At 39.6% G+C, this 27,360-nt stretch overlaps 1 protein-coding gene and 1 long non-coding RNA gene across 3 annotated transcripts in view; one reads left to right on the plus strand and one right to left on the minus strand.

Moving 5' to 3' along the window:
- The window catches only part of LOC138987951 (uncharacterized), a 25,140-nt gene extending 14,367 nt beyond the window's left edge, over positions 1-10,773 (plus strand). The window contains exons 3-4 of the long non-coding RNA XR_011464256.1: positions 9,696-10,087; positions 10,219-10,773. This is a non-coding gene — a long non-coding RNA (uncharacterized lncRNA). The remainder of the gene's footprint in view (positions 1-9,695; positions 10,088-10,218) is intronic.
- The window catches only part of WDR53 (WD repeat domain 53), a 24,339-nt gene continuing 7,751 nt past the window's right edge, over positions 10,773-27,360 (minus strand). Inside the window, exons 2-3 of one of the 2 annotated variants that reach the window (XM_005897814.3) lie at positions 26,622-27,117; positions 10,773-22,886 (exon numbers count right to left, since the gene is read on the minus strand). In XM_005897814.3, coding sequence (XP_005897876.2) covers positions 22,290-22,886; positions 26,622-27,101 — 1,077 coding nt within the window. In that variant the 5' untranslated portion in view covers positions 27,102-27,117 and the 3' untranslated portion in view covers positions 10,773-22,289. The remainder of the gene's footprint in view (positions 22,887-26,621; positions 27,118-27,360) is intronic. The other variant, XM_070370941.1, reaches the window with a different exon arrangement.

Raw genomic sequence — 27,360 nt, forward strand, 5'->3', positions numbered from 1 at the left:
AAAAAGACCAGATTGGAGTAGGGTGGGTCATTAACACAGCACTAAGACTAGTGTTGTCTTAGCCCCTACAGGCTGCTGTAACAAAACACCACGGGCTGAATAGCTTATACGCAACAGACACTTTCTCACGGTTCTGGAGGCCGGGAGCTCTAAGATCAAGGTACCAGCATGGCTGCCTTCTTGCGAGGACACACTTCTTATTTCCTGGCTGGCCTCTTCTTCCTATGTCCTCAAGTGGTGGAAGGGGCTGGGGATCTCTCTGGAGCCTCTTTTATAAAGCTCCTACTGTAAAACTTACTAATCCCATTCATGGGGCCTCCACCGTCATGACCTAAGTACATTCCAAGGTCTCCACATCGCCTCTGGAGTTAAGTTTCGACACATGAATTTGGGGGGAACACTTTCAGACCATAGCAAGTGTCTTTATAAGAAGAGAAAAGACAGACACACACAATGGCAGGTTGCCTCTGTGCGGACAAAGGCAGACTGTAGTCCTACAGCTAAAGCCAAGGAACACCACAGATTGGTAGGAAGGTAGGAAGAGGCAAGGAAAGATTCTCCCCTACAGGTTTCTTTCCTTGGCTTCATATTTGGCAAAAGACACACTGGAACTCCTACGCAGATTTCTGGATCTCCTTCTTTGCATATATATGCTCCCATCTCTCTTGTAGTCCAGTTCCAGAAATTTTAGTTGCCTCACTCTCTACAAGCTCTGACTCTTTTCTCCTCAGCTCAGCAAGTCTGTCATGCTTTACTTGGAATCCCCCTTCTTATGCTGATATTTGGTAAATGCCACCAGGCAGAAAGCTAGGAAAATTGTAGTGCTCACTTCACTTTTCCTTTCTTTCAGAAATCACTCTTCTGGGCTGCCTATGGTCCAATGACTGAAGACATATATATTATTTCATATATACTGTAGAGTCATCTAATTTCTTATTGCAGGAGGTTTAGTCTGGTACCAGTTACTCTGTCATGGCTAGACGTATGTACTACTTTTTGACTGGTTCCTTCCGCTTACCATTATGTTTGGAAGCGTTATCCTTGTTGTTGAGTGAAGTAGTTAGTTTTATTTTTGTATGGTATTCCATTGTATGAATATATCACCATCTACTTATATATTCTTTAAAAATTTTTTTTAATTATTATTTTTTTACTTTACAGTATTGTATTGGTTTTGCCATATATATTCTATTGTTGTTAGACATTTGAGTTGTTCCTATTTGTGGGCTATTATAAATAATGCTGCTATGAACGTTCTTGTACATGTCTTTCAGTATAGAATTCCTGTTGGATCTAGAGATGGAATTTTTGAGTCACAAGCTGTGCTGATAGTCAAGTTTACACATATAGCCAATTAGTTTTGCAAAATGGTTGTACCAATTTTTATTCTCATGTGCAGTGTATGAGAGTCTCAGTTGTTCCATGCATCATCAGCACCTCATGTTGTCAGTCTTTAAGATGCTAGCCATTGCAGTGGGTATGTTTTAGTTTGTATTTTCCAGTTTCCATGAAACTGATCACTTTTTCATATAATTATTGCTCTTTTGGATATCTGCTGGCCCATTCACATCTTTTGCCCATTTTACTATTGGATTTGCTTTTTTCTCTTATTGATTGATCAGTTAATTATTTACTCAGAGTCCTTTGTCAGTTATACACACTGCACATATCTTATTCCATTCTGTGGCTTGCCTTTTTGCCCTCTTAATGATGTTTTGATGAACAGATGTTCTTAATTTTAATGTAGTCCAATTTATCAATGTTTTAATTTCATCTTACATATGAAATCTTTCCTTTTCCCAAGGTTATGAAAATGTTCTTTTTCTCTTTAGAAGCTTTATTACATTATCTATCACATTTAGACTTGCAACGCATCCAGAAATAGCTTTTTGATGAGTCTGAAGAAGAGATCAAGATTCATTTCTTCTTCATATGGATATGCAGTTGACCCAATTCCATTTATTACCAAGACTGTCCTGTTCTCACTACTCTGCAGTGCACCTTTGTCATTAATCAAGTTTCCATATTTATAAGCATCTATTTCTGTCCTCTATTCTGTCCCATTTATCTGTTTATCTACTCTTGTGCCCATACCACAGTCTTAGTTATTGTAGCTTTATATAATAAGCCTTAATATCATATAGTGAGTCTTCTATGTTTGTTCTTCAAGAATATCTGGGCTGTTCTGAACCATTTGCATTTTCACATAAAATTTACAACAAGCTTAATAATTCTTATAATAATACTAGCTGGGATGTTGATTAGGGTTACATTGATATCTTTATAATATTTAGTCATCTAATTCATAAATATGAGAAAAACTTTTAAATTTTCTTCAGTTTTTCTCAATCACATCTTGCACTTTTCTCTGTAGACCTTTTGCATGTATTGACTTAATACTAAGTATTTGATATTTTTTGATGCTATTGTAAACGACATTTAAAAAATTTTCCCTATTGCTGCTGTTACATAGTAATATTGGCAATTTTTATAAATGTATCCATTTATTCAGCACCCTAAATTTAATTTTAGTAATTCATCTGTAGATTCTTTTGATTTTCTGTATGCACAACCATATTGTCTGTGAATGACAGTTTTACTTCTTACTTTCTAATTCTTAAGCTTTTTTTTTCCTTTTTTTTTTTTTTGCCTCATACTATTTAGGACCTTCTGGAGGATGTCAAATAGAAATGAAGGATGGACATATCCTTCTCTTCTCTTGTTCCCAACATCAGGGGAAAATGTGTTAATATTTACCATGTTTCTAAATAATCCATATCTCAAAGAAGAAATCACAATGAAATTTAAAATCTTGTGCAGTACTTGGATGCAATCTCAAAAATGACAGAATAATCTCTGTTCGTTTCCAAGGCAAACCATTCAGTATCATGGCAATCCAGGTCTATGCTCTGACCAGTAATGCTGAAGAAGCTGAATTTGAACAGTTCTATGAAGACCTACAAGACCTTCTAGAACTAACACCCAAAAAAGATGTCCTTTTCATTATAGGGGACTGGAATGCAAAAGTAGGATGTCAAGAAACACCTGGAATAACAGGCAAATTTGGCCTTGGAGTACAGAATGAAGCAGGGCAAAGGCTAATAGAGTTCTGCCAAGGGAATGCACTGGTCATAGCAAACACCGTCTTCCAACAACACAAGAGAAGACTCTACACATGGATATCACCAGATGGTCGACACCGAAATCTGATTGATTGTATTCTTTGCAGCCAAAGATGGAGAAGCTCTATACAGTCAGCAAAAACAAGACCAGGAGCTGACTGTGGCTCGGATCATGAACTCCTTATTGCCAAATTCAGACTGAAATTGAAGAAAGTGGAGAAAACCACTAGACCATTCAGGTATGACCTAAATCAAATCCCTTATGATTATACAGTGGAAGTGAGAAATAGATTTAAGGGACTAGATCTGATAGAGTGCCTGATGAACTATGGATGGAGGTACATGACATTGTACAGGAGACAGGGATCAAGACCATCCCCAAGAAAAAGAAATGCAAAAAAGACAAAATGGCCGTCTGAGGATGCCTTACAAATAGCTGTGACAAGAAGGGAAGCGAAAAGCAAAGGAGAAAAGGAAAGATATACCCATTTGAATGCAGAGTTCCAAAGAATAGCAAGGAGAGATAAGAAAGCCTTCCTCAGCAATCAGTGCAAAGAAATAGAGGAAAACAACAGAATGGGAAAGACTAGAGATCTCGTCAAGAAAATTAGAGATACCAAGGGAACATTTCATCAAAGATGGGCTCGATAAAGGACAGAAATGCTATGGACCTAACAGAAGCAGAAGATATTAAGAAGAGGTGGCAAGAATACACAGAAGAACTGTACAAAAAAAAATCTTCATGACCCAGATAATCACGATGGTGTGATCACTGACCTAGAGCCAGACATCCTGGAATGTGAAGTCAAGTGGGCCTTAGAAAGCATCACTATGAACAAAGCTAGTGGAGGTGATGGAATTCCAGTTGAGCTCTTTCAAATCCTGAAAGATGATGCTGTGAAAGTGCTGCACTCAATATGCCAGCAAATTTGGAAAACTCAGCAGTGGCCACAGGACTGGAAAAGGTCAGTTTTCAATCCAATCCCAAAGACAGGCAATGCCAAAGAATGCTCAAACTACCACACAATTGCACTCATCTCACACGCTAGTAAAATGAAGCTTAAAATTTTCCAAGCCAGGGTTCAGCAATACGTGAACTGTGAACTTCCTGATGTTCAAGTTGGTTTTAGAAAAGGCAGAGGAACCAGAGATCAAAATTGCCAACATCCGCTGGATCATGGAAAAAGCAAGAGAGTTCCAGAAAAACATCTATTTCTGCTTTATTGATTATGCCAAAGCCTTTGACTGTGTGGATCACAATAAACTGGAAAATTCTGAAAGAGATGGGAATACCAGACCACCTGATCTGCCTCTTGAGAAACCTGTATGCAGGTCAGAAAGCAACAGTTAAACTGGACATGAAACAACAAACTGGTTCCAAATAGGAAAAGGAGTACATCAAGGGTGTATATTGTCATCCTTATTTAACTTCTATGCAGAGTACATCATGAGAAACACTGGGTTGGAGGAAGCACAAGCTGGAATCAAGATTGCCGGGAGAAATATCAATAACCTCAGATATGCAGATGACACCACGCTTATGGCAGAAAGTGAAGAGGAACTAAAAAGCTTCTTGATGAAAGTGAAAGAGGAGAGTGAAAAAGTTGGCTTAAAGCTCAACATTCAGAAAACGAAGATCATGGCATCTGGTCCCATCACTTCATGGGAAATAGATGGGGAAACAGTGGAAACAGTGTCAGACTTTATTTTTTTGGGCTCTAAAATCACTGCAGATGGTGACTGCAGCCATGAAATTAAAAGACGCTTACTCCTTGGAAGGAAAGTTATGACCAGCCTAGACAGCATATTGAAAAGCAGAGATTACTTTGACATCAAAGGTCCGTCTAGTCAAGGCTATGGTTTTTCCAGTGGTCCTGTATGGATGTGAGAGTTGGACTGTGAAGAAAGCTGAGCGCCGAAGAATTGATGCTTTTGAACTGTGGTGTTGGAGAAGACTCTTGAGAGTCCCTTGGACTGCAAGGAGATCCAACCAGTCCATTCTGAAGGAGATCAGCCCTGGGATTTCTTTGGAAGGAATGATGCTAAAGCTGAAAGTCCAGTACTTTGGCCACATCATGCGAAGAGTTGACTCATTAGAAAAGACTCTGATGCTGGGAGGGATTGGGGGCAGGAGGAGAAGGGGACGACAGAGGATGAGATGGCTGGATGCATCACTGACTCAATGGACGTGAGTCTATGTGAGCTCCGGGATTTGGTGATGGACAGGGAGGCCTGGCGTGCTGTGATTCATGGGGTCGCAAAGAGTCGGACACAACTGAGTGACTGAACTGAACTGAATGAAATAGAAATTGGTACTGAATCAGGTATTTGAGAGACAGGGCACAGGCATCTAAATATTTTTAAAATCTTCATTGGCGAATCTGATTTGCAAACAAAATTATGGTGATAACCTGGTCTCAAAAGACACAAGCTTTGAAGGAAATGTCATCCTACCAAGAAAGAGCCAGCCTGCCTTCCTTCTGTTCTCCCTTCCTCTCTCCCTCCCTCTTTTTTTTTTCCCCCCTCCAAACATAGGATTATAAAAGTACTGTGGGTAACAAAGAAGAGACAAAAGAGCAGTAAATCTACTGTCTGTTTACCTATTGTTTGACCCTTGGTGGTAGTATAAACATCATAGACACCAAGAAGATTGTAACTTATGCCCCTGGCTAACAGAAACCAGAGCTGGAAGTGTCTTCAAGAGAAACTTCAAATAATAGCTGTTTCCATTTGTTTCAAGCTTTACAAATGAGGTGAATCAGAGCTCTATGATTTTGCATATAATCCCATGCAGAAGCCAATGGCATGCACATTCTTGAGACTGTCATTGCAATCTTATTAAAGTTTGCTGTTGCTGTCAGCCTGTGCAATTTCCCTGATTGACCCGCCAAAAGTGTTCTCCTTTATGAAAGCTGTCCAGAAATAAACAGATATTGTGAAAGGAGACAAGGGCAGATTCTGGAACTTGAATTCTTGATGATCTTAAATGATGATGTATGAAAGAAATAGGGAAAACAGTTTGATTTGCTCCAATTAGGTTGACCCAGAAAGGAGAAAGTGTCCGACTCCCTGCGACCCCATGGACTGCAGCCACAGGATTGTGTCTCTAGGGGGAGCTAAATCTCTGCAGAGCAATGCAGGAAGGGAAAATATTGAAAATTCTTAGAACCAAAAAAGTAATGCCTCATGAAAATCAGTTACATCAATCAGAAAATTAGAATATGTTATTCAAAGGGGAGCAAGTCTAGGAGTAAGAGGTTTAAGGGAAACAAAGAGAAACAGAAGTGTCTGCTTAGTCCTGTCTCTGGCTTATTCTGGTAACAAGCCCCAAACCACCCCCTGCCTCTCCAGTGGGATTCTGTCTTGCGCACCCAAAGAGTACTGACAAATAATAGCGGCTATGTGTCATTTTGGAGAACTGATGGTAACGACACCAGAAGTGCTAGTCAGGGCAAGTCAGGGCAGATCAGGTCTAAGTAGTCAAACTTGTTCACCCTCCTGTGCTCCTTTCCTAGATTTATGGCATTAGGATCCACCCAGTCACTGAAACCGGAAACCTGGGCTTCCTTCTTGACTCCAAAACCTCTTACTGAAAATGTGACTAGTTATTCTACTTGGTTACCTTAGAATTTATACTGAAAAGTGCTCCTTCAGAACATGCTCTTCAGAACATACTATGGGTTCTAACTTTGCTACTTCCCCACCTTCCCCAGAAACCTGACTGATTTAGTCTTACCTAGAGATGCCAAAGATGACTCAAGAGGATTTTCAGGGCTCTGTGTACAAGCCAATGCATTCAAGTTTGAGTACTGTCCATTTTCAAAAGAAAAAACTTATTAGACTTTTATGATTGACTATTATTTAATTATTTAATTATTATACCAAAATTGTTTGTCCAAATCCAATATTAGGTATGAGATTCTTACAACTCTTACGTAACTACAAAATCAAAACAAACCTACATATTGAACACAAACCAAATCACAACTAATAAAATTGCCAGTAATAATTTATTATGATGGCTGATGTTATTTTGCTGAAACTAAATCACCTCTAATATCATGGATTTGGCACTAACTGCTTTAAAGGAGATTTTTTTTCATTTGGCAAATTGATACTACCTTGGGCAGAGTAATGACTCAATTACAAAACATTTCTGTAATTGAACTACATCTATCACTTAATGCATGCAGTCTTAGTTCATGAATTTTAGATGGAAAGAAACACAATAACCTGAATATTAACACCTGCCATGTATTTTGAACATTTTTAGATTTTATGAGTTTTTTTCCAAAGCAGACACTGATGACATATTTAAGATCATTTAAGATAAGAAAGCCTTCTTCAGCAATCAATGCAAAGAAATACAGGAAAACAACACAATGGGAAAGACTAGAGATCTCGTCAAGAAAATTAGAGATACCAAGGGAACGTTTCATGCAAAGATGGGCTCGATAAAGGACAGAAATGGTATGGACCTAACAGAAGCAGAAGATATTAAGAAGAGATGGCAAGAATACACAGAAGAACTGTACAAAAAAGATCTTCACGACCCAGATAATCACAATGGTGTGATCACTGACCTAGAGCCAGACATCCTGGAATGTGAAGTCAAGTGGGCCTTAGAAAGCATCACTATGAACAAAGCTAGTGGAGGTGATGGAATTCCAGTGGAGCTCTTTCAAATCCTGAAAGATGATGCTGTGAAAGTGCTGCACTCAATATGCCAGCAAATTTGGAAAACTCAGCAGTGGCCACAGGACTGGAAAAGGTCAGTTATCATTCCAATTCCAAAGAAAGGCAATGCCAAAGAATGCTCAAACTACAGCACAATTGCACTCATCTCACATGCTAGTAAAGTAATGCTCAAAATTCTCCAAGCCAGGCTTCAGCAATACGTGAACCGTGAACTTCCTGATGTTCAAGCTGGTTTTAGAAAAGGCAGAGGAACCAGAGATCAAATTGCCAACATCCGCTAGATCATGGAAAAAGCAAGAGAGTTCCAGAAAAACATCTATTTCTGCTTTATTGATTATGCCAAAGCCTTTGACTGTGTGGATCACAATAAACTGTGGAAAATTCTGAAAGGGATGGGAATACCAGACCACCTGATCTGCCTCTTGAGAAATTTGCATGCAGGTCAGGAAGCAACGGTTAGAACTGGACATGGAACAACAGACTGGTTCCAAATAGGAAAAGGAGTACGTCAAGGCTGTATATTGTCACCCTGTTTATTTAACTTATATGCAGAGTACATCATGAGAAACGCTGGACTGGAAGAAACACAAGCTGGAATCAAGATTGCCAGGAGAAATATCAATAACCTCAGATATGCAGATGACACCACCCTTATGGCAGAAAGTGATGAGGAACTAAAAAGCCTCTTGATGAAAGTGAAAGTGGAGAGTGAAAAAGTTGGCTTAAAGCTCAACATTCAGAAAACGAAGATCATGGCATCTGGTCCCACCACTTCATGGGAAATAGATGGGGCAACAGTGGAAACAGTGTCAGATTTTATTTTTCTGGGCTCCAAAATCACTGCAGATGGTGACTGCAGCCATGAAATTAAAAGACGCTTACTCCTTGGAAGGAAAGTTATGACCAATCTAAATAGCATATTCAAAAGCAGAGACATTACTTTGCCAACAAAGGTTCGTCTAGTCAAGGCTATGGTTTTTCCTGTGGTCATGTATGGATGCGAGAGTTGGGCTGTGAAGAAGGCTGAGCGCCAAAGAATTGATGCTTTTGAACTGTGGTGTTGGAGAAGACTCTTGAGAGTCCCTTGGACTGCAAGGAGATCCAACCAGTCCATTCTGAAGGAGATCAGCCCTGGGATTTCTTTGGAAGGAATGATGCTGAAGCTGAAACTCCAGTACTTTGGCCACCTGATGCAAAGAGTTGACTCATTGGAAAAGACTCTGATGCTGGGAGGGATTGGGGGCAGGAGGAGAAGGGGACGACAGAGGATGAGATGGCTGGATGGCATCACTGACTTGATGGAAGTGAGTCTGGGTGAACTCTGGGAGTTGGTGATGGACAGGGAGGCCTGGCGTGCTGCGATTCATGGGGTTGCAGAGTCGGACACGACTGAGCGATTGAACTGAACTGAACTGAAGAATTAAAATGGGAGTAACTATGGTTCAGGCATCCAAAATGGAGCTGGGTGGCCATTGTGGATGTGGTTTTAGACATGTCCCTGTATCACTGAGAACTTGAACCTTCTGAACTGTATATAACTGACACCATCAGCCATTTTGAAAACAATATCCACTAGCAGCTCCTAGATGCAACCTTGTAGTTTCAAAGCCCCCCAGCTCTACTTAGCAACTATGTAATCATCTTGAACCCCAAGTAATCCTTGTTTAACAAGCACCCTTCTTGCCAGATCCAATCCTAATTCTTGACAATTTATGTAACTGTGGCCTTGCAGTTTTTGCCTGTATAAGCTTCCTCCATTTTTTAGTCCAGAAGAACATATTTCAAGTGCTTTCTTAGATTTGTGCTTCCCAGGCTGCAGTCCTAACAAACCCCAAATAAAAGCTTTTCTTTTCTTTCTTTTTTTGCCTCCACCAGGTCTCCATTCGTTGAACCCTTGTTAACAACACGATTTAGAAGACATGTTTTTCCCTTTACTTCTGCTACTGCTGTTGATGAGTGGAGCAACGACGATGGAAGATTGGGGAGGGCATTTATTGACACATATTGAGTGACAGTTTTAATTCTGGGGGACCTGTGCCTGCTGAACAACCAAAGTGTTTCTGTTGATAATGTGCCCAGTTTAAACCCTTGTTTGTACTATTATTTCTAAAACAACTTTCAAACTAGAAAAAGAAAGCATGTAAAAAGTATGTAAAATCTATGGGGAAAAATTCTAATTTTAAGTCGAAAATTAGTGATAACTCAAAGAAAGACAAACCTCAGAGGCATGAAGGCTTCAAATGTTCTATGTATAAGGACACTGGTTGGTAAGTAATAAGTTTGGAAAGAACACAGTAAGAAACTTGTCTTGAAAATGTACTTTTTATAGCACGCAATCTTTAAAAATTCAGTTTTGAGATATAATTTATGTACAATAAAATTCAAAAATTTTTTAAAGTACAGGAACACCTCTGGTGGTCTCATGGCGAAGAATCTGCCTGCTAATTTGGGGACACGGGTTCAGCCCCTGGTCTGGAAGACTCCATATTGCTGTGGGCCACCAAGCCCGTGTGCCACAGCCGGCTGCAGGCTCGAGAGCCGGTGCTGCTCAACAAGAGAAGCCACCACAGTGAGAAGCCTGCTCACTGCAACTAGAGAGCAGCCCATGCTCTCCTCAACCAGAGGGAGCCTGCACACGGCAGTGAAGACCCAGAGCAGCCCAAAATAAATGAATAAATAATAAAAATATTTTGTTAATAAAATAATTTTTTGAGAAGCGCAGTTGGTTGAGTTTTGACAAATGTTTATAGTCATGTGACCACCACCACAATCATGGTAAACCTCACAGAACGTCACCCCTATTACTCCCCAAAGTTCCCTCGTACTTATTTGCAATCAATTCTATACCCACTTCTGACCTCTGGTGACCTCTGATCTGCTTTCTGCTTTGCTTTTTCTAGAGTGTCACTTAAGTAGAATGATACAGTATTTTGGTCTGACTTCCTTTATGTATCATCATGTTTTTGAAATTTTCTTGCATGTATCAACAGTTTGTTCCTCTTCTCAGTAATATTCCACTATATGGACATACTACAATGTGTTCAAATAGTTACCAGTGGATGGACATTTGGTTTGTTTTCAATTTGGCTATTATGAGTAAGTAGCTATAAACCTGACTTCAGTTTCACTTTTCACTTTCATGCATTGGAGAAGGAGATGGCAACCCACTCCAGTGTTCTTGCCTGGAGAATCCCAGGGACGGGGGAGCCTGGTGGGCTGCCATTTATGGGGTCGCACAGAGTCGGACACAACTGAAGTGACTTAGCAGCAGCAGCAGCAGCTATAAACTTTTGAGTACGGACCTTTGTATGGACCTAAGTTTTTATTTCTCTTGGGCAAATAGCTAAGCGTGGACTTGGTGGGTCATAGGTAAGTATGTTTGACTTCATAAAAACTGCCAAACTTTTCTTCCAAAGTAGCTGATCCATTTTTTTATTCTTAACAATATGAGAGTTCCAGTTGCTCTGCATCTTTTCCAATATTGTCAGTCTTTTTAATTTTAACTATTCTGATGGATATGTATAGATATAACCTTGTAATATTGTATTTACCTAGTGACTACTGATGTCAGCTACCTTCTCATGTGAAGTGAAAGTCACTCAGTCGTGTCCAACTCTTTGCGACCCCATGGACTATACAGTCCATGGAATTCTCTAGGCAGGGATACTGGAGTGGGTGGCCTTTCTCTTTTCCAGGAGATCTTCCCAACCCAGGGATCAAACAGGTCTCTGGCATTGAAGGCGGATTCTTTATCAGCTGAACCACAAGGGAAGCCCAAGAATACTGGAGTGGGTAGCCTTTCTCTTTTCCAGCAGATCTTCCTGACCCAGAAATCGAACCGGGGTCTCCTGCATTGCAGGTGGATTCTTTACCAACTGAACTACGAGGGAAGCCCATATCTTACCTTCTTATGTACTTATTAGCTATTTGTAAATTCACTTTGGTGAAGTGTCTGTTCAAATCCTTTGTTCATTTTTAAACTGGATTGTCTTTTCATTAAGTTGTAAGAACTTAATGAATATGTATGTAAGTCCTTTAACAGATATGTGTTCTACAAATATTTTCTCCCAGTTTATGGCTTGCCTTTTTATTTTCAGATTGGAGGGGGGAAGAGCAGTTTTCCATTTTGGTGAGGTCCAACTTGGACTTCATTTTTTTCTTTTATGGTTTATGCTTTTTGTGTCCTAAGAAACCTTTGTCTAACTGAAAGCCACAAGATCTTTTTCTGTATTTCCTACTTTTTATAGCATTAGCATCATGCGAAATGCTGGGCTGGATGAAACACAAGCTGGAATCAAGATCGCCAGGAGAAATATCAATAACTTCATATATGCAGATGACACCACCCTTATGGCAGAAAGTGAAGAAGAACTAAAGAGCCTCTTGATGAAAGTGAAAGTGGAGAGTGAAAAGTTGGCTTAAAACTCAACATTCAGAAAAGAAGATCATGGCATCTGGTCCCATCACTTCATGGGAAATAGATGGGGAAACAGTGGAAACAATATCAGACTTTATTTTGGGGGGCTCCAAAATCACTGCAGATGGTGAATACAGCCATCAAATTAAAAGATGCTTACTCCTTGGAAGAAAAGCTCTGACCAACCTCGACAGCATATTAAAAAGCAAAGACATTACTTTTCCAACAAAGGTCCATCTAGTCAAAGCTATGGTTTTTTCCAGTAGTCATGTATGGATGTGAGAGTTGGACTATAAAGAAAGCTGAGCACCGAAGAATTGATGTTTTTGAACTGTGGTATTGGAGAAGACTCTTGAGAGTCCCTTGGACTGCAAGGAGATCCAACCAGTCCATCCTAAAGGAAATCAGTCCTGAATAGTCACTGGAAGGACTGATGCTGAAGCTCCAACACTCTGGCCACCTGATGCAAAGAACTAACTTACTGGAAAAGACCCTGATGCTGGGAAAGATTGAAGGCAGGAGAAGGGGACGACAGACGATGAGATGGTTGGATGGCATCACCGACTCAATGGACATGAATTTGAGCAGGCTCCAGGAGTTGGTGATGGACAGGGAAGCCTGGCATGCTGCAGTCCCTGGGGTCACAAAGAGTTGGACATAACTGAGCGACTGAACTGAAGGGAACTGAACTGGTAGTGTTAGCTCTTATGATCCATTGTTTATGGTACAAGGTAATGGCTGAGGTTCATTTTTTTGGCATATGACATCCAATTGTCCCAGCAATATTTGTTGGAAAGACCATAATTGGATTGTGGTCCATGTTGGATGATGATGTTGGAAATACCACTTTGAATTACTTTGCTGAAAATGTTTGCCATAAACATGCAAGACAATAAGTGCATAAAAGGATGCTCAAGATTCGAAGTTGTTAGGAAATGCAAATCAAAACTACAATGAAATAATTCACACTGACTCCAATGGCTACAATAAAAAGAAAAAACAAATGTTGGTGAGGATGTGGAGAAATGGGAATCTTCATAATTTGCTGCTCAGAATATAAAATGTTGCAGTAACCCTGGAAAACAATTGGGCAGTTCTTCAAAATATTGAATACAGAGTTATTGTGTGTGTGTGTGTGTGTGTGTCTGCACAATTGTGTCTGACTCTTTGAGACTCTGAGGACTGTAGCCTGCCAGGCTCCTCTGTCCAGTCAATGGGATTTTCCAGGTAAGAATACCGGAGTGGGCTGCCATATCCACCTCCAGGGGATCTTACTGACCTAGGGATTGAACCCAAGTCTCTTGCGTCTCCTGCATTGGCAGGCAGATTCTTTACCACTGAGCCCATTAATCACAGTAGCCCTGAAGTGGAAACTACCTTACACATCTATCAACTGATGAATAATAAATGTGATATATATATACATGTATCTGTGTATATGTATATACTTGTATACAAACACATATAATGGAATATTATTTGGCTATAAAAAGTAATGATGTATTGATACATGCTATAACATGGATGAATCTTGGAAACATTATGCTAAGTCAAAGAGGCCAGTCATATAGACCACATATTATTTCATTTATATGAACTTCCCAGAATTGGTAAAGCTACAGAAATGGGAAGATTAATGATTGCCTAGGGTGGTTTAAGGAGAAATGGGGAGTAACTGCTAATGGGTACAGAGCTTCCTTTGGAGGGAGGGAGAGAGAGAAATTTTCTAAGATTAGGGTGTGGTGATGGTGTTACAATTTAATACAAACCATTCCATTTTAATTGGGTGAATTATACAGTATTGAATTATACCATTAAAAGATGCTTATTCCTTGGAAGGAAAGTTATGACCAACCTAGATAGCATATTAAAAAGTAGAGACATTACTTTGCAAACAAAAGTCCGTCTAGTCAAGGCTATGGTTTTTCCAGCAGTCATGTATGGATGTGAGAGTTGGACTGTGAAGAAAGCTGAGTGCCGAAGAATTGATGCTTTTGAACTGTGATGTTGGAGAAGACTCTTGAGAGTCCCTTGGGCTGCAAGGAGATCCAACCAGTCCATTCTGAAGGAGATCAGTCGGTGTTCATTGGAAGGACTGATGCTAAAGCTGAAACTCCAATACTTTGGCCACCTCATGTGAAGAGTTGACTCATTGGAAAAGACTCTGATGCTGGGAGGGATTGGGGGCAGGAGAAGGGGACGACAGAGGATAAGATGGCTGGATGGCATCACTGATTCGATGGACATGAGTTTGAGTAAACTCCGGGAGTTGGTGATGGACAGGGAAGCCTGGCGTGCTGCAATTCATGGGGTAGCAAAGAGTCAGACACGACTGAGTGACTGAACTGAACTGAATGTTTTTTCAAAAAACTCCCCTCAAAATTATGGATTTAAAATTTTTGCTCTCTAAGGCTATATTCTTGTTTCTACAAGTGCCATAAAACAATTACTTCCAGCGTTTGAAAGACCAGCTGTCTCTTCTCTTACATGATTAGAATAAAACTTTTTCTAGTCACAAAACATACAAAAGCACATTAAGGTAAAAAAAAAAAAGAAGTTTAGTTTTACTGATGTCAATTACATAAGCCAAAGCAGCTAAAGTAAACAGAAAGTATACTGGAGAACTGCAGATCACTGGGAATACAGTCAGACCTCAGTTTCCCTCTCTGGTTTTCCTCCTGCTACATGGGTACCACCTGACCAGTGAGAACATGGCCTGCTGCGTCCCCAAACCCTTCACATTATAGGACTTCAGCCTTGTGACCTTCCAAATTCTCCTTGCATATCATCCTGTATTTTCATATTAGAAACAAAATTTTTTCATAGCTTTAATTCCTCTTTCCAAACAAGTGTATGTATCAATAATCAAGAAATAATCAAGAAGGGAGGAAACTGCCATCACCTGTGTCTTTATAATTCATAATGTCAGCATATGTCTGCATATGCTTATACTGTTTGCAGCTCTGTCTAGCTCCTGAATCTGAGATGTATAGTTGGGGTGCTTGTGAACACTTCGGCCAGCCTCAGAGCTTGGCTGAGAAAGGACCACAAGATACAAGAATGATCCTGGGTAGGTATGGGTGTCATCTATTACTTCCTGTTTTCAGAGGGAGGGACAGAATCCCAGAGAAGTGTCATCAAATGGCAAGATGAAGCCAGGATCCTGTCACAGATGTTTGCTTTAGTCCTTCAGAAATATATGTTCAGTTCAAATACCAATTTATTCAATTTTCATTCTTTCATGAGTACACACACAAGCTACAGAAAAAAGGCTCTGCTCATCAGTCTATGGTTATATAACCCCTGTATCTGACATAATGACATTCTACTACATCTTAATAATTTTTTCCTTTTTTCTTTTGGCTGTGTCATGTGACAAACAAGATCTAAATTTTCCTGACCAGGGATCAAATCCATGCCCCTGCATTGGGAGCATGGAGTCTTAACCACTGGACTTACAGTGAAGTCCCAGTAAAATTTTTTTCTCTTTTAATTTAAAAAAATTTCTTCTTTATCTTGGGCTGCGCTGGATCTTGACTTCGGCAGGGGGCTCCTCCTCGTGGCGTGTGGGCCTCTCCAGGTGCAGCACGAGCTTAGCTGCCCCTTGGCACCAGGGATGGAACCTGCGCCCCCTGCATTGGAAGGCAGTTACTTAGTCACTGGACCACCAGCGAAGTCCCAACTTTTTCTTTTTTAAATTGAGCTATATTTGACATACAACATTGTATAAGTTTAAGGTGTGCAACACATTTATTTGACATTTATATTGTAATAATTGCCAGGCTGCAGTCCATGGGGTCGCACAGAGTCGGACATGACTGAAGCGACTTAGCAGCAGCAGCAGCAGCAATAGCTAACATTTCCACCTCATCATAGTTGTCAACTCTTTCACTGCTGTGAACAACCAAGGTCTGGTCTCTGCAAGTTTACTGTTTATAATACAACCTGTTGTCTGTAATCACTGTTCTGTGCACTAGGTCTCCAGGACTTATTTATACACTAGTTGCAAATATGTACCCTTAAACATCTCTCCCATTCTCCCACCCCTGGCTTCTGGTAATGACCACTTTACTCTTATTCTTTCGGGTTTTTTTGGTTCCACATATAATAGATATTATACAGTATTTGTCTTACTCTGACATATCTCACTTAGCAAATTGTTCCCAAGATCCATCCACAGTGTTCTAAAAGGCAGAACTGCTTTTTCTCAAGGCTGAATAGTATTCCATTGCATACATGTACCACATCTTAACTTATCCTTATACACACTTAGGTTGTTTCTCTATCTCAGTTATTGTGAATAATGCTGCAATAAATATGGAGTTTATATGTCTCTTTGTGGAGAAGGAAATGGCAACCCACTTCAGTATTCTTGCCTGGAGAATCCCATGGAAGAGGAGCCTGTGAGCTACAGTCCCTGGGGTCACACAGAGTCAGACATGTCTTTTCAGTAACCAGTTTTCATTCCTCGGGACATACAGCCAGAAGTGGGATTACTGGATTATATGTGTTTCATTTTTAATTTTTTGAGGACTCTGCATACCAACTTACAATCCCATCAACAGTGCAGGAGGGGTCTCTTTTGTCCCAAACCCTCATCAACACTTGTTTTCTCTCCTTGATAGTAGTCATTCTTATAGGTGAGGTATCTCTTGAGGAGTGATGCTGAGCATGTTTTCGTGCCTGTTAGTCGGTTAGATATCTTCTTTGGAAAAAATGTCTATTTCATTCCTCTGCACACTTTTTTTTTTTTTTTTTGCTATTGAGTTGTACAAGTTCTTTATAAATTTTGGATATTAACTCTGTATCCAACACGATTAGAAAAAAAAATTTCTCTCATTCTAGTTACCTTTTTATTTTGTTGTTTCTTTAGTTGTGTGGAAGCTTTTAAATTGGATGGAGTTCTACTTGTTTTTTGTTGTTTGTGCTTTTGGTCCAAAAAATCATTGTGGAGGGTAGTATCAAGGAGCTTCTTTCCTCCTGTTGAGGTAAGTTATATGGTTTCAGGTCTCATGTTTAAGGCTTTCAAGTTAACTCTTTGTGAGTAATGTAAGATAGGGATCCAATTTCATTTTTTCCACATGTGATTATCCAGTTTTCCAACACCATTTGCTGAAGAAACTATCCTTTCCCCACTTATCAAATAATAGCTGATCATATATGCAGGAGTTTAATTCTGGGCTATTTTCTTCTTTGGTCTGTGTCCATTTTTATGCCAGTACCATACTGGTTTAATTACTATAGCTTTATTGTATAGCCCCAAAGCAGGACGTGTGATGGCTTTCTTTCTCAGGGTTGCTTTAGCTATTTGGGGCCTTTTATGGTGCCCTACATTTTTAGGTTTTTTTCTATTTGAAAAATGCTGTTGGAATTTTGATAGGGATTACACTGAATCTATAGATGACATTGTGGAGCATGTACATTTGAACAATACTACTCTCTTCCAGTCCGTGAACACAGGATGTCCCTCCACTTGTGTCTTCTTTGACTTCTTTCAGCAAAGTCTTGTAGTTTTCATTTTACAGATCTTTCACTTTCTTGTTCCCATGTGTTTTATTGCTTTGATCCCACTGTGAATAGGAGACATTTCTTTTTTTCAGATGTTTTACTGTTGGTGTATAGAAAAGCAACTCATTTTGGTGTAGCGATTTTAAACCCTTGAACTTTACCGATTCAACAGTTTTTTAGTTGAGTCCTTCTTTTTTGTGCCACACCCCACAGCATGCAGCATCTTAGTTCCCTGACCAGGGATCAAACCCACACCCCCCTGCAGTGGAAGCATGGCATCTTAACCACTGGACCATCAGGTAAGTCCCCAGTTGAGTCTTTTATATCTTAATGATTTTTAATAAAATATTAATATTGCATTCATCTAGCCACACATTGGTTTGTAACACGATTAACAATCTTGCTCATAACAAAAATACTGCATTCAACTTTCACGTTACTACCTGTTTGTGACCTCTTGTATCAACATTTATTGTTTTTACTTGATCACTGCATGCTGATGCGTCTTCATTCATTGCCTAGAATGATTATAGGGAAATCATGTTCAAGTGAACTTTGGGTCACTCTCCTCAAGCATTTTTATGGCTTTAGAGAAGAAGACCTGATGGAGCTCTATCAAACCTCAGCTCAGTCCTTTCCTCCACTAAGAGCACTAGGGTACGGCAGGGCTCTCCAGGTATATGAGAGGTTCTGAATTCTCTCACATCCTCTTCCGGGCTAGGTTAAATCCTGCTTCTTTGGCTGGAGTATGGCCCGGGTAGTGGTGGTGACAGCATATTTTGTTCACTTCAGTTGACTCATGTCCTTATTCTCCCACAATTTCCCTCTTGTCTGACAACTTAGTCTCTAAAATCAACTTTAGTCCAGTGCAAGAGGCAATATTCCCCACTGGGAATGTGCCACAGGAAGAAGGTTGGCTATGAAGGAGACCTACCTCTGTTCAGACCCCAGACTGAGCCACAAGATCCTTACTGTTCCTTCTCTCATCTCTGTGAGACCTGCTCAAGGCTAAGGGACCTGTCTTCTGCAGTTCTGATTGCTACCGTCTGTCATCATCAGACTTTAGTTAAGAATATTAGTCACAACTGGCTGGCTAAGAACAAGAATGTGAATTATTGCTAAGTTTCTTGTATATAATATCAGTAATATGATTATGTTGAAAAGTGACCTTTTTAGGAGATGCATACTGATGTATTTTGAGGTCAAGTATCATAATATTTCACTTTCAAATAGTTCAGAAAACCAAATACACTCATAGAACACAGGTGCAGTATCATACTGTTTTTCATGAATTCTCTGCTTATAAACAGGAAAACTGAGATGATGGAAGAGTTATTCATAGGTAAGGCATCAGAATTATACATAATTATGCCAGAGGGTGATTGATTAATCCTGAAGGTATTTCAGCTCTTGGCAGGGAGAAGCAACTGGGTGGCACTGCATCAGCTTCAGGACTGTCTATCCCAGACTACAAACTGACTGTAATTTGGAAAGAACATCAAATGTGAAATGAGCATGTCTGGGTATCTGCAAACTGAGCACTGGTTGGGAGAGCCATGCGTAGCCCTCATAGCTGGTATTAAAAATAACCTAAAGCATAAGCAAAGGGTTCAGTTTGGTTGCCAGGCAACCCTGCTGCCAGCTCCCTTCAAGCTGACCTTTATTTTTATTTTTTTCTATCCACATCTCTTAACATTTTCACCTTCTGGATCTCCCTTGATTCATTTAATATTTAATGATTATTGTTTGTGAGTTGGGGGGTCCAGGACAGGCCAAACCACAAGTTCTGAAATTCAATAGGCAGACCCTTGCCGCCAAGCATCTCACAGTCTAATAAAGCAAAAAGGTAAGTATATAATTATCTTGATTATGTTCCTTTAACATAATCCTTTACTAGTTGTAATGTTTATCTGCAAATAACCTTTTGCCAAATAAAGTAACATTTACAGGTTCCAGGGATTACAACCTGGTATTCTGGGGTACATTTTCAGCCTTCTATAGATTGAGGACTTTGGCAGGCCACTTAGAAGGTGAGGCCACTTAAGTTCTTACTCAGTTATCTGAGGGCCCAGTTGGCTAAGGTAAGCAATATTTAAAAATGGTATCCTGGGACTTTCCTGGCAGTCCAGTGGTTAAGACTCCATGCTGCCACTAGGCAACACAGGTTCAATCTGTGGTTGGAGAACTAAGATCCTACATGCTACACAGTATAAGAAAAAAAAAAAGTATCCCGATTCTCTATGAGCCAAGGCTATGGCACTTTCTTTGGCTTACTTTACCAGTGTGTTTCTTTAAGCTCTCATTAACTAATTTAGGTATACCTTGTGCTTGAGAATGTTAAGTCAAACTGTAGCAAAATGACTGACCTAAGAAGAGGTCACTTTGCATATAATTTTCACATTGTAAATTTACCAAAATATCAATAGTTGGTTGTAGATCTTTGGGAACTGTAAGTTCAACCCATACTCTTCTTCCCTGAGAACTAGCTCCCTTACCTGTGGGGGCTCCTTTGGCAATACTGATACTAAATGACAACATCCTCCTGATCAGAAGTGACTGTATCAGAGCTAGGCCCATGACTAAGTGAGACCACTCAGATTATCTTCAGGGCCTTGGAACTTAGACACTACTCACTCAGGTTCTGGAATCGAAAAAGGTTGCTGATGTAGCCCTAGAAGGCCATCTTTTGTCAGGTGAAAGAAGCAGAGATGAGTGACCACAGGGTCTGAGAGACAGAAAGTGTAGCTGTTTTGGTGCTTGACGGCTTCCCTGGTTAGAAATGTAGAGTCAAGCTACATTTTCATTCTGGGTTGAGAGAATTTTGCACTTCTACCCCCAAAGTAAATTTCCCTTTTCACTGAGGCAGTCTGAGTGGGTACCTGTTATCAGCAACCAAACAAAGTTTAAAATTAATGTTTCAATCCTGGCTTAAATACTTCTTACCTTGTTCCCATAACATTATTAAAGCTCAATAGCTAAAATAATGTTGTACTTGGGTAATTTCCCAAAAGATTTCTCTAAAACCTCCAGAGATGGCCCATGATTATTGGTCATTCCTGACATTTTAATACATATTAGAATCACTGGACAAACACAATATTACTATGATGTTGTTTTCCTTTCATAAACAGTAGCACGGAAGGGACCTTAGGGGATGTCTAATTCAACCTCTATACTTTCAAGTAAGGAACTCAAGGCCCAAAATGGCCAAGAATTTTGCCCAGTTCTGGGATTAGAAACTTGTTTCTTTCTGTCAGTACTCAGACCAAGGTCCTGTGAATGGATATTTTAGGGCCAAGATGGCAGTCTCCTGGCTTTAAATTTCAAGTGAAATTAAACAATATTTATTGACTGCCCACATAATTGGTCACGACTCTTTTATTAATAGTTAACGAGTTAAAAAAAAAAGGCTTAAGGAGTATACTTGTTTCAGGCATAGCTGGTTCTAGGCTCAACATTACTGCGAAGAGTCTCTCTCCCCATCCCTAGGCAAGTCTTTTCACAGGTGAGGCACATACAGACTCACATCCTATCAGCTTAGCTACCTCAGCAGTAAAAGCCTGATTATTCTTGGACTTCTCTGTTATATGAGCCAATAAATTCCTTTTTTCTTTCCTTAAGTCAATTTGAATTTGGTTTCTGTCATCTGCAGCAAGCATTCTAAAATTGAGCTTATCAAAGAATTCTCCACAAACCAGCATAATGGTAACTAATCAGACTCTCTCTTTAAATCTTTGAATCTAAGAGTAGGCAGTTAAAGCAGAAGTTGAAAGAACATGCAGAAAAACCAGCAATCCAGTGCATGATGAAAACTCACTCTTGACACAATGTCTTGGCTTCTATTCTCAACCTCTTCTGCCTACTTCGTATCTTCTGCTTAGTCAGAGTTTCTGCTTATTCATAACTTCAGCTTATTCTTGGTCCCAACAGCATCACAGCCTGGATGGCTGCCTAATATCCTAAACTGATTTGACCCTGGAACACTTTTCTTAGAAATGGCAAAAAGTGATTGTCAGTATTCTGGGCTTTACACAGAACAAGCAAGAACGGTTTCCTCTTTCAACTTGGTAAATATCCTCATGACAGCCTGGAATTACTAATGTTGTCACTAATGCGGTGACCACGTTTGGATCAGGATGTGAGCTTTCCTAAGGCAACAGGCTTGACAAGACAATGAAGATCCTTTGCAGGTAAGTCATCGTGCCTGCAATTTTCTTGGATCCTCAAGTTACTTAACATCGCTGAGTTTTGATTCCGGTGGTAATAAAATGAAGGAAGGCACCCACCTTATTTCATTCCACCTTAATGAAATGAAACACATGTAAAATGCTGGAGCACAATCAGGACTCAGTGAATATTCGTTCTCTTTCACCAAATTTTAATATGTCATTTACCATATGAAGTGTTACCCAATTATCTCCTTTTGCTCACATGTTATGGAATGCTATTATTCCACATATGACAAAGAGTTTAAACAAAGAATCAGGATTTTTTTTTTAACTTACAAAATGTTTTGCTGCAGTTTTTCAAATGTTTTATTGGATTTAAAATTCTTTTAAGGGATACACCGATATACAACTAGTTTGATCAGCTACCAATATATTTTGGTACCCCTTTATTTTTGTACTTAAGAGCCAGTTCACTTTTTCTCCATGTTCAATACTTAACTTTGGTAAAATTTTGCCATGTTCATCTTCACCTGTTACTGAAGCATGAGTGCCTCCACCTTGCTTGGTGTAAGCTGCCCTTTTGGTTTTCTTCCTGTGAGTATGTTTGGTTGGACTCTTATGTTTTTTTTCAATTTCACTGCTTACATCCCACAGCTTTATCTTTCCATCATTCCCTCCAGTAAGCAGCAAATAGGATTCTCGCAGAAAGCAGACTTGGGAAACCCCCAAAGAATGGCCCTTAAATCCCAGTTCCTGTTCACACTTGACTCCCATCACCCTAAAGATTCGAACCTTACCATCTTCTGCACCACAACTAAAAACATTGCCACACGATGCCACAGACACAGAGTGGGCTAAGGCAGGGTTTAAAAGCTGACCAGGTGATTGTGGACTTTCCATTTCTTCTGTTTCATCCTCCTGTAAATTTGTAATCCAGAGTGGCCGGGCTTTCCGAAGGTTCCACAGCATCACCTTTAAATAAGTGGAAGTTACACAGTTAGAGCTCTAAATAGTTTGTTTCATGAACATGCTTATTCTGCTTCTAAGAAAATCACCAAAGTAGTCTAAGAATGATTAGCAGGATACATTCCCAGCAACATTAAAAAAAAATTCAGACAGCACCACAACATGCCAGCAGGATGCTACCCTGGTACCAAAACTAGAATGCCAATGGGCAGTAAGGAAGGTATAATTTAAAAACTAGATCCTGAGTAACTCTGGATCAACAAACCCTTTAATGTGTAATCCAAACTCTTACACAGATGCCAATTTCTTCAAGTCATCCTACCCCGACTGCTATAAGTAAAACTGAAAATGAGGAAATTTATTAATTTTAGCCTATGCTTGTTACAAGTAGAAACACCTATCAACTAAATAAACTAAACCCAGGATCAAACCTGGATCTCCCACATTGGGCAGATTCTTTCCTGTGTGCGACACCAGGGAAGCTCAATGCCTAGCATAGTACCTGTAGAAAAGAGCAGAAATTTTAAGCAAGTCTGTTAATTTGACATCCTGGTATACTTGGCTTTTTACTGTTGTTCTCTGCCATGATCTTGGACCTACTAAGTAGATTTAGATAAAATGCAATTTTAAAAATATTTAAAACAAAACAATAAGTTCTGTGGATTGATTTTACTCCAGACTTCAGCAATTGTCTTCCTGGAGCAACCAATTTGAAAAAGAAAATATTCTTCATACTTTCAGAGCGAAGAGACAACTTTATTTTGCCATCTAGTACCGTCCCTGAATTATGGCTCATGATCTAAAAGGGGCACTAGGATAAGCACGACCGTTTAGTCAAAAGCACAGATCTGAACCGAAAATATTACCACTGCTGATTATACCAAGGTTTCGTTTGCTATTCAAAGTAACTTCCTTCAATGCATCCTATTTCAAAAGAAGTGACACTCAGAAGTGAATGCAAGCATATCAAAGTGACCCTGCTCAAAAATTTCTTGTACAAAAACATTTCTTTCCACATAAAAGATTCATTTTCAAGGGGAAAAGAAAGAGGCTCTTCCACTATCTGGATACTTAGGTTTTGGTCCTAGAGACTGTTCAAACTCCAGAAAGAAGAAAACAAACTTGAAACCATTTACTTTCAAATGTGGAAATGAGGGATAAAGAAAACCAGTGTAAAAAAAAAAAAAAAGAAAAGAAAACCAGTGTATATGCTACAGAAATTCATGATGGAAAAAAAAAAAAAAGAAATTCATGATGGGCTTCAAATTTCCAAATGTCCTTACAAGAAAAAACTGTATTGGAGTGGTGGGTTCACATGTATTTATTTAGTGTTATTATTTATACCTTAAAAATACATCATGAATATTATTTTGTGTCTATTTAATAAAAGATTAAGTAGTCTCAAGTGTCTTAATAAATCACACTTCATTCCTAAGGTCCCTGCTTGAGTAAGCTTTTTCTATTTAAACCTATCTAAATCAAAGGATCTAATTTTTATAATTTCTCTAATAACAAAGATGAGCTTCCCTTGTGGCTCAGATGGTAAAAGTGTCTGCTTGCAATGCGGGAGACCCGGGTTCAATCCCTGGGTGGAGAAGATCCTCTGGAGAAGGAAATGGCACCCCACTCCAGTACTCCTGTCTGGAAAATTCCATGGATGGAGGAGCCTGGTGGGCTATAGTCCATGGAGTTGCAAAGAGTCGGACACGACTGAGCGACTTCACTTTCACTTTCAATAACAAAGATAGGTATGTTGAACTTATCTATTGTGTGGCAATAATTCAGTTCCTGCCTTGAGATAAAACACCTTGTTCAGAGATAAATAACTCTCATCACTAATCTGATAAAAACTCCCTTCCACTATTACACCTACATTCTTGGACCCCTCCATAGGCTGGCTATTCTTAAAGTTCAGAAAAATACCAGATAACCAGATTTTAAGAAGTAAACTGGAAGAAATTATACTTTCAACTCCAGTTAAAGAAGTAATTTCAGTCAGAAGTAATGACTGTACTATCTTAGTCACTTTTATTATATATTACGACCCAATGCAGCAGTTAATCTATAGTGAACTTTTAGCAATTCTTGACAAATCAAAAAGCAAAAGACTTCTTTTCACAATATATTTATTTCCTAGAGTATTCTCTAACACCTGCCTGGCACTAAACTTTCTCATCTAGAACTGGAGGTAAAATGGTAAATTCTGGATGCCTGCTTCTTGTGTAATCTGTGACTGCTATACATCTACTTGGCTGACTGCCATGTCTAACGCAGTTAATGAACCAGTGATTGAAAACTGGTATAGCTTAAGGATGAATGAATGAGTAGTCAGAGACACTGTACAATCCGCCTACTTAAAACAGATATCTGACTGGTTGTGTAGGTCTTTCTGCCCAACACAGTAAGCAGATTATCTCCACTAGTGTAGAAAAATATAGATTTATTAAAGTTCTGGGCAAGACCTAGGAGTAGAAAAGGAATTTTGATGTCATGGGATCACTGTGCCCTGTAGGTGTAAAATTATTCTCAACCGAGGCACTACAAATTTTTGGTTGGACAATTTTTAATTAGGGGCTGCCCCAGCGCAGCAGGACATCCACTGATTCTTCCTAGTAAAAAGACCAGTAGCTTGGGGTGGGGGTGGCAGTCAGAGTGACAACAACTAAAATTAGTCTCATTTATTTCTAAATTATAAGGAGGTGTGGAGGATAGAGGAGTGGCAAAGATCACTGGCCTGGAAGTGACCAGGAGTCTTACAAGATACTATAAGCAGCTGAAAAAGTAGATTAAATGCCTATAACAGTGTTGGGCACACATATCATCTATTTAAATAAATATCTTTAGTGTCACAGAGAAAAAATATAGGCTTTGAAGTCAGAGAGATTGAGGTTTGAATTCCAATTCAGTCTGCTATGGGAAAACTCAATTTGAACTTCAGTTTCCTCATTTCTAAAAAAGAAATAGTATGATCAGGGTGTGATTAGAAAGAAAACTAATATATATGCTGCTGCTGCTGCTAAGTCGCTTCAGTTGTGTCCAACTCTGTGCGACCCCATGGATTGCAGCCTACCAGGCTCCCCCGTCCCTGGGATTCTCCAGGCAAGAACACTGGAGTAGGTTGCCATTTCCTTCTCCAATGCATGAAAGTGGAAAGTGAAAGTGAAGTCGCTCAGTCGTGTCCAACTCAGCGATCCCATGGACTGCAGCCTACCAGGCTCCTCCATCCATGGGATTTTCCAGGCAACAGTACTGGAGTGGGGTGCCATTGCCTTCTCCCAAACTAATATATACAAAGCAGTGTAAAGTGGTAAGTGACCACCAAAGGGAAGCCATGCCTATTCTCACTCCAGTGATTTAGAGTAAAAACAATAATAGATCCAGGCCCTCTGTTTTTTTTTTTAATTATAAACTTTATGGAGAGTGGGTGGGTGATAAACTCTGTATTTAGCATGGTCCTTTGTTTAAACAGATGTTTAGAATCAAATATTCGAATTCTCATGTTTTAGGAATGTCTTAAAGCATAGAGAAAGAGTAAAAGATTAATAATTACTTTGTTAATCTACTAGACTTTGTCAAGTTAGCATTAAACATTCAGTAGACATAAAGTTTACGGTTCCTAAATACATAAGGCATGTCAGTGGATAAAAGAAAATGCCAAGATATATTTAGCCCAATCAATAATTTGATTCTATTAGCAAGTCCCATTTAGAAATTACCCATGTACTCTCTGCAAGACATCACCTGCATATCCAGTCCACATGACACCAGGCTCTGAGGCCTTTGAGGTCGAAAAGCTACAGAGGAACAAATATTGGAATGTCTCTTCAGTGATCTGCTAATTTTCTTATTTTCCAGGTCTAGGATTTTGATTGTTCCAGAGTCATCAGCAGAAGCCAGCAGGTTTTCAGTTTCATTCAATGAAAGACAGTTGATTTCTTCTTCATTCACATGAAAATCATCCAAGGGTTCTTTAAGAGACCTGACATCCAGTATGCTAATGGTTTCTCCATGTGAGGCATAGAGTTTGGTGGGGCAGGATGGAGAAAATAAGACGTTGGTAACATCCTCTGCCCCTTGGAAGCACGTGTGTCCTAAAAGAGTCCCATCTTCACCCCAAACCACGAGATCCCCACCTTCTGCTCCAGAAGCCACTAGCCCTTCTTGACTCGCATTCAGGCAGAGAATAGGAGAAGAATGTCCACCAGTCCACTTGACTGCCATAATGACCCAGGTAACTCTGTGAAGAGGGGGGAAAACTATAATCTCACATTTTATATAAGAACTTTGTAAGACACAAATATTTCATTTAAAAAATAAAAGACATCTAAAAAACTCAATAAAAAAAGACATTTGAAGATCAAGCCTACAAAGCCTGGTTAACACAAAACTGTGGCCGGCACATGCCTACATGTGTTTTCCTTGCAATCAGGTACCCAGGTAAGTCTGGTCCTCCAGCCTTTGATGTGAGGCTCACATAGGA

This window comes from Bos mutus, chromosome 1, assembly GCF_027580195.1.
Source record: "Bos mutus isolate GX-2022 chromosome 1, NWIPB_WYAK_1.1, whole genome shotgun sequence".
Lineage (NCBI taxonomy): Eukaryota > Metazoa > Chordata > Mammalia > Artiodactyla > Bovidae > Bos > Bos mutus.